Below are 8,871 nucleotides of genomic sequence, written 5' to 3'. Positions count from 1 at the left end.
AGCCATTGACTCCCATAGTATGTGTTTCCCTAAAACTATGAATGAGATTAAAACCATGAACGATATTAGAACACATTTTATGAAGGAAAAAAAAGACAGAACAAAATAAACATATATAAAGCCTTGCTCAGTCCAAGTTTAGGGGTGATATTAAATGGTTAGAATGACAGATGGGCTTTCTAATTTGACAAGAAAGTCTGGTATAAAAAATGAGAACAAGCAGTATTTAACTGGTCATTTTATTTACAATAACATAATAGAATCCACACCAGAAGAAACAGCTGTGTTGTGAAAAAATCACACCCGACCTAAAAAACAAAAACACACAAAATAACCGTCAGAAATAATACAATGGCATCCTGAATTATTGAATCTAAAGTAATGTGGTTCACAATGTGGCAATTTTCAGATTGTAATTGAGTGATCGAGCACTAAAAGTCAATTAGAAACAAGTAATAAAGTACTTGTGCTCAGAATGTTTATGATGCAACGTTACTTACAATGTATGACTGGTAGGAGCTTCACTTCTTCAGGATCTGATGTCTGACAACAATGAAGGGAAAGGCGAATCCACTGCCGAAGAACAGCACCATCATGCCAAGAAGCCTCCACTTATTCTCTACTGAGAATGGCAGGTTCTGCAAAATAATTCAATAAATAATTTGAGAATTACTTCAAACACATGGAGTTTAATTAGTTTTTAATTCTCTGATACATGTTTCAATTGCAATATAGGAGCAAAATTATTCACAACACTCTGGCAGAGCTGATGGATGGATAGATGGATGGATGGATATATAGATAGATAGCATTTGCATGCGAGTGTGTAATAGGGCTGGGCGGTATATGGAGTTCTGGGGATATATTAATATGATTTTCCAACGCGATGCGGTATTATCCAATATCGTTAATATCGATATGGTTTGAGGCCAAACGTGCGTGAAACAGACCACTCCAAGGTAGCACGCAAGCTCCACTTGCACAAATGTGCGCAGGTGAGAAATCTGTCTGACTCCCCAGACAAATCTGACTCCCCCTTTTACCCCTGGTTTATCAGAAACATTTTATCGATCATTTCTTCCGCAATTGACAGCAAGAACGAACATAGAAGCCTTGTCAAATTGACAAGCAGCACCTGAATGTGTTCACAAGAATTAAAAGCGCCAAAATGGGGCGAATTTATACCGCATTTCGAAAGTGAAACCACCTCATTCACTGATTATAAGTTCAGTATTTATTAAACGACGGTCCCTTCTTTACATTTACGTTATACACATTTGGCTCTGCGTTCTGGTCTGTTATAATGACTGTTTACAGCAGGGGTCACCAATCACGGTCCTGGAGGGCCGGTGTCCCTGCAGGGTTTAGCTCCAACTTGCCTCAACACACCTGCTTGATTGTTTCAAGAATACCTAGTAAGACCTTGATTAGCTTGTTCAGGTGTGTTTGATTAGGGTTGGAGCTAAAATCTGCAGGACACCGGCCCTCCAGGAACAAGTTTGGTGATCCCTGGTTTACAGTTATATGCTTAACCAGCATTTCATTACAGTACTCTGAAACAAGTTCGTTACTTCTCATATCTAAAGTCTATTCGTTTTCATCTACTTTTTAAATATTTACTAAAACAAGTTTAGTCAAAACAAAAGAAAAAGTTTAGGATTTTTTTACATGGAGTGAAAGACTTTTCTTTAGATATCTTGGATGTGTACTGTTTAATAATTGTGCACAATATATACATGTAAATGTGTAACTAATAAAACATATACAGCTGATTTAATTGTTGTTTATAAATCACACAACTGTGCTATGCAGGATTACTTTCAAAACACTGTAATTGTGACAAAATACTGTGTGTTTCATATTTACACTTAATGTGGTTCTTTTCTATCATACACTATTTTTTTGTTGTGTTACTATTTAAGTGTGTTAATTTTTTTGCTCTGACAATGTAGTTGTGTTTTCTATGGTTCTGTTTACTTTATTTGCACAACAGAACAGTAGTGCTGTGTAATGTTAAGCAGGAAAAAAACCTGTACTGTATTTATCAAAGATTTTTTTTTTAATAATTTGAAATGTTGTGCAACAGTTTTAAGCAGGAGAAAAACCTGTACTGTGTTTTATTTATCAAAGATTTTGTGCAGCTGTTATTTTTTGTGCCGCTGTTTATTTGTAAACAGGGAGGGAAACCCCTGTGTTTGAATTATACTTTGCTTAAAAAATGTTTAATAATGTTTTAATAAAGACTATAACTCTCAAGTAACCATTAAAATGAAAATACATTTATATATAATACAGGATATATATTGTATACTGTCATTCCCCCTAAAAATACCGGGATATGATAGAGAGAGAGTTTTCATTTTATTGCCATTTCTGCTTCTATGGCTATGTCATGGCAAAAAATAAAAATAGATCAATTTTACCACGTTTTATCCGGGATATGATATTTTTCCCATATCGCCCAGCCCTAATGTGTAATGAATCATGGATGGTTCATGGATGATCATTAGCTTTACCTATTCAGACAAAAATCAAAGAGAAACAACTATCAATTTTATTATTTATAACTACATAAAACAATTATCTATTAACTATTAATAAAAAATATATATAAGTTACGATAACCTGTAACTTAATTTACATGAACGAGAGAAATCTGTAAAGCAGGAGGTCAAGAATGACCAGTTCAAGGACATTACTTACAACTGCACAATAATACACTTTAAATAGCTAACACTTCACCTATAGTCGTTTACACACCCTTCATTTGTTTAAAACCTGTTTGAGTTTCTTCTGTTGAACACAAAGGATAATATAGAGGTAAAGTTGGTTTTATATTCGCACATTTGTTAATTTAGAAGTCCCTATATTGTTTATCATGTTACTTTTTATTCGTTAGGAATTAGCATGCAAGTATGACTTCAAAACAACAGTAACACTATCTCATTCCCTGTGAACAATGTTGTACTTTGATAGTCATTGGCTGCTAATATGATTTACCTATTTAGAATTTGCAAAGAATACTTTTCTGAAACTATATATTATTAAGGAAAATGTCTGAATATCCGAATATAAATCCAACTTTACCCTTATAAGGATAATTTAAAAAAATAATAATGAAAATAAAGTCAAACGGGTAACCATTGACTTCCATGGTATTTGTTTATCTTTTGGAAGGCAATGGTTAGCTTTCTTCAAAATATCTTCCATTGCGTTTAACAAATAAACTCAAGGGTATGAAACTTCACAAGGGTAGAGTAACTTACATTTTCATTGTTGTGTGAACTATACATTTAAAGTAAATCTTCTTGCTTTTACGTCCTTTTATTTGATATAATTTTTTTCTGATATTGAAGGTTGAAGGTCTTCCGCCTTGTAAATAAGCGGTTACAACATAACGTTAGGCACATGCTAAGCTACAGTAAGCTGTGCTATGCTAATGAAGTTCATGCATTCGGTCCATGCAGATAAATCACAATATAATCAGCAATGCGTTAAATTTACAGGCCGTTAATGCAAATACGCACAAAGCAAACACATCACTTATCTATAACTAACGTTAAGCACTTAAAACGTCCTCTATTCGGGCTTTAGATGAACACCAGGCCTCTGTCGGTCAGACACACATTCGCTAAAGATTTTAACAAGACTAGGCTTGTTTTTCTCGCATCCGAAAACCTGCTTACTTTTCCTGGTCCCTCCGCATAGTGACTGGAGCGAACCGCGGAGGTGGCGAACCGTCGAACAGCTTGTCCGAGCATCGTTTTTAGCTGTAGTATTGGATCTGCTCGACCTGAATCTGACTCTCAACGACCTTCCTGTCTGTAGAAAAAGTGCGAACAGTCTTATGGGTAACGCGACTCACCGCAAGCTATTATGGGAAATGGTGTTTAACAGTTTCAAAGTTATGTACACGAGGACAACTATCTGAATAAATCAATAATTTTAAAAGGCTTTAGTTAACAACGAATACATAATTTGACCATTAATTGGTGTTGTAGGAGTAGTAATAATAGTAGGCTATCTGATAGTAAGTAGGTATAGACTTTGATTTGAGAGTTAAAGTAGCCTAATGTGAATGTTATAACCATTGTAAAATAATCCATTGCTCTCGTTATGCCTTTGCCCCATTTAGAATCAATTATGAAATGAGTGAACGTGGACAGCAAAGTAAAGCCAGCTACTTATTTAATCGTTTTTGTTTATTCATTTACTTATTTACTTAAGGGGTGCATGATAGTTTCAGATCCAGATCCAAATCTTATTTCTATTATGTTTTTTTCAAAACAATTTTCTATATTTATGTGCAAGCAAACTTGGCAATACATATCTTTCTCTTTCTGCTATTTTTTTTAACACAAAGAAAGATGATTAAAGAGTGGTTCAAATAATTGAAACAAGGTGAAACAACAGAAGGCTTCATATTTATAGTCAGGGCCTAATAGTGACAAAACTTGTCTCTCCTATGAAAATCTTACTCTGCTCTTTATGCACATTGTTTAATATTTGTATGCTTATCTGCCTTCTAACAGCACTTATAAACATATAACTAATTAAAGAGACTGAGTTTTCCGATAACATGAAATTAGGCGGGATTTTTTTATACAGACACAGAGTAAATACACAAATTCAGCCAAGGCTGGATAGTATTTTAAGTATTTAATATGATAAATGTTTTCTAATTCAAATAACACGATAAACAAAAATATGCAGCATCGCACACATCTAAACTTTAATCGAGATGCAAAAAAAAAAAAAAAAAAAAAAAAATATATATATATATATATATATATATATATATATATATATATATATATATATATATATAAGCAACATTAAAAGCTAAAGTGCCCTAAATTTTTTCTTTCTTTCTTTCTGTTTTTGTTTGATTTATTGATTGACACGCTCAGTTCTCACACTAAAACTGCTGAATTAAAGAAATGTGAAAAGCAGTAAGGATGAGCAGTAAATCCAAATCATAAAGAAATATGCAGATGACATACTATTTCTGCCTACACTACCTGACAGTCTTGTCGCCTATCCAAATTTAAGGAACAACCAATAATTACTTGACTTTAGTTGATCATTTGGTATCAGAAGTGGCTTATATGAAAGGCAAAGACCTCTACAGTACACTAATTTTACCAAAATAAAATATGATCATGCCTTGATTTGTAATTATTTAATTAGCACAGTAAGATCTGACTTTGCTTAGACAAACTCTTGTCACTTAACAGAAGTAATGTACAATATAGAATATAAAGTCATGGTGCAGTGGAAAAATAATTAATATTGTGTATGACTCCCATGTGCTTGGAGGACTGCATCCATACATCTCTGCAGTGACTCAAATAATTTATTAATAAAGTCATCTGGAATGGCAAAGAAAGCGTTCTTGCAGGACTCCCAGAGTTCATCAAGATTATTTGAATTCATTTTCAAAGCCTTCTACTTTATTTTACGCCAGACATGCTCAATAATGTTTATGTCTGGTGACTGGGCTGACCAATCCTGGGGTACCTTGACCTTCTTTGTTTTCAGGAACTTTGATGTGGAGGCTGAAGTATGAGAAGGAGCGCTATCCTGCTAAAGAATTTGCCCTCTCCTGTGGTTTGAATTGTAATGGGCAGCACAGATGTCTTAATACCTCAGGCTGTTGATGTTGCCATCCACTCTGCAGATCTCTCGCACACCCCCATACTGAATGTAACCCCAGACCATGATTTTTCCTTCACCAAACTTGACTGATTTCTGTGAGAATCTTGGGTCCATGTGGGTTCCAAAAGGTCTTCTGCAGTATTTGTGATGATTGGGATGCAGTTTAACAGATGATTCATCAGAAAAATTGACCTTCTGACACTTTTCCAAATGATTAATTAGAAGTCAAGTTATTATTTGTTGCTCTTACAACTGGGATTGGTGACAAGACTTTTGTCAGGTAGTGTTTATTTTTTTTGCTGAATGTTTTTCAGTGGACACTCTTTTAGCCAATGAGGCCACAGAAGAGAAGTTGCGAAAGGCAGGGAAATCAAATTCTATTATATAATGCATTTATTGTTTTTCAGTGGTTATGGAAAAAAGAAACACAAAAAAGACCATTTCTTTAGGAAACATAATATCTTCTTAGTATGCCATTTCACATGTAGGTATACAGTGCAAGGAAAGTACAGAAATGACATATTGGTAAATAATGAGAGAATAATTTCCATTTTCCAGTGAAGTGTAAACATTTCTTCTAATACTTGAATTTGATTATAGTTCGCTTCAAAGGAGCTGTCCTAACAGCAGCCTAGATAAAAGTGCCATTATGGACCCACTCACACTTGTGTGGCGTAAAGAGTTTACTGCACAGTAAATAATTTAGCAGCAAAGCACTTGAAGTGTTGGAGAATATTTAATTCAGCTTTAGGTAGCATGCAATCATTGAAAATGTGATTACTTGAGAAAACGTATTTCAGATGTCCTCGCATGAATTCTGGGTGATCATAAAATATTCTTGTTTCATTTGAACAGCTTTTCAATACTGTGGAAGACTGACACAGAGAAATATTGATCCCCTGCTATGTTCACCCTTTATTTATGCAACAGATATGAAAAATATACAGTATATTGTACAATAAAAATGATTCTGAGCTATATTCAGCAGTTGTCCCATACAGTACTTCACTCAGAGATGAAGAAGATTATAAAAAATGCATGCTTTTCATTTCTTTTATGTCAATGAGAACCGCTCTCTGAGTCTTCCAATTAGATTTCAGCATTTTCTTTCATCTTAGGTTTTTTTTCTGTTACATAAAAATAGACTAACCGAATAACCCTTTTAAAGCATGTAGATTTATGTAGGTATTAGTTTTTATGTGTTAAATGTTTATTTAAATGAAACCCTTTCCTTCGCACATTTCATTTTGCTTTAAACTAATGGAGTCTGAAAGGAAAATCTAGGTCATAGATGGACAGAATTGGACAGAATACAGGTGGAACTCAAGTATTTCACATTGAAATGCGGCTCAAACCACTAGGCAAACAATCATTAGCAACTGACAGTTCAACCTTCTCAGTGTTCAGCCTTATAAGAATTTTCTTGTCACGACAGCTTGTTTGTCCCACAGCCGCAACATGTTTGAATATGTTATCCTGGGTGTTTGAGTGTGCATGTTTATTTTCCATGACACACAGATGTCTGCCCTCTTCACTGATGCTGAATTCATCAGCCAAAGGCCTTCACCTGGGAGGAAACTATCCATCTCTGCTGTCACTCCTCAACCTGGTAAAAAATAATGAAATAAATAAGTGAAAAATGAAGGGTCAGTCTGCTGTGAACTGGCATGAACCTCAAGAAATGATAAGAAATCCCAGAATTCAATTATTTATAAAATGAGCAATTAGTATTCATGGAAGCTTTTAAAAGATTTTTTTCGCTCTCTAGTTTAAACATGCAATAGAATATTTTTTATGGAATGCTATACAGAAAAATATGGTCAAATGTGTTCAAACTAGCCTGATATCACGAGGAAACATAACTATTTTAAGTTTTGTCAGTTTAGAGGCTAATTCGTACAGTTCAGTTCAGCCACATGAAAATGTACAATTTTAAAAAGGAGGCGTGGCAAAACACCCTACCCCTTAACCCAACCATCATTGAGGGATGAGCAAATTGCACTAAACTCTATGAATGAGATCATACAAATTCATATAAATTAGCCACCAAATAAAAGTTACAAATTGTCGTAAGATTTTGTTAGTTCAAACACAAAACCACCTCACAAACGTTATGAGCATCATCATAGTCATAAGTACATCGTCATAAGTACAAGCAATATGCTAAAAGCGTTCCAAGAATGGTCTTCTAAGAATTAAGAAAACCAATCAATGTATTTTTATCTGATGCCTTATAGTCTGATGAAATCAAATTAAGTTATTTTTTTCCAATTAAATCAACATCACTGTTCAAATGAAGTAAATTTATTGTTCTTGTTTCAGGGTAAAAAAAAAAAAAGTTTGAAAAGGAGTGACAGTCAGCTGTTTTTTACTGCTCCAACACCCCGTCAACGTGTCATGCTGCTCGAGTGTACCTCCTGAACACAATGATGGCAACTTTAAGAGATGAACAGTTTCCTTCTCTAACATCTGGACAACTTTAAATGATGTGACAAGGTGGGCTTCTTGTCCAGTGTATGACTCTCTCTGAGTCTTTAAAATTTCTCAATTTTACAGGTGTGTATCCATCTGTTCCAGCTCTGCTACTTCACTCTGCTTTGTTTTTATCTTGCTAACTCAGTTTGTTTTTCAATTTAATTTGAAATAGGCTTTTAAATGTGCTACACATTGGGCATCTTCAAGAGGGTATATGCCGAGCTATACTGATAAACTTCCGGTTATTGTGAGTTTTTTTCCACTTTATACAATTCCTCTTACAGCATCGATGTTGTAATGTAATTAAAAGACAATCAGTTAAATAGACTTTGGCATTCATTCAATTGCTCAAGCGTAAAACGAGACAAAAAGGTGTTTACTGTCAGAATCAGCAGGTTAGCGCAGAAGCTCCATTGAATATACAGGGGTAAAATAAATGCTCATATTATAAAGACATGGCGAGGAAAAATGTAATTTCATGCAGTGCTTCTTGTACAATCTGAGACCCGTCTTATATCAGATATCACTTAGCCAGTGGAGATCGCTGATTTTGAAAGAAAACAGACCTTAAACGCGTCGATTTTGCAATTGCATACAGTTCACCGTAAGCGCTTAACACAGGTTACTGGCAAATTAAAAGTCCTATTAGCATGCTTCTGCATATACCCTAGTCTCTCATGCTGTATCAGAATAAAGCTGCGGTCACACTGGGCTTTTCCTCCCATGGACTTCCATTTA

The 8,871-nt window shown here is 34.6% G+C and overlaps 1 protein-coding gene across 1 annotated transcript; it reads right to left on the bottom strand.

Moving 5' to 3' along the window:
- Positions 1 to 225: 225 nt before the first annotated feature.
- On the bottom strand, positions 226 to 3,845 carry LOC130228589 (cytochrome c oxidase subunit 7C, mitochondrial). The gene is made up of 3 exons (XM_056457020.1): positions 3,687 to 3,845; positions 501 to 638; positions 226 to 308 (listed from the first exon to the last, which is right to left on the bottom strand). The coding sequence occupies exons 1-2, from the start codon at positions 3,759 to 3,761 to the stop codon at positions 522 to 524; spliced, it is 192 nt and encodes a 63-aa protein (XP_056312995.1). The 5' UTR covers positions 3,762 to 3,845; the 3' UTR covers positions 226 to 308; positions 501 to 521.
- Positions 3,846 to 8,871: the final 5,026 nt, after the last annotated feature.

The sequence above is a fragment of the Danio aesculapii genome, chromosome 5, assembly GCF_903798145.1.
Source record: "Danio aesculapii chromosome 5, fDanAes4.1, whole genome shotgun sequence".
NCBI lineage: Eukaryota > Metazoa > Chordata > Actinopteri > Cypriniformes > Danionidae > Danio > Danio aesculapii.
Note: the sequence above shows the minus strand (reverse complement) of the source record. Positions and strands in the feature narration are given on the sequence as shown.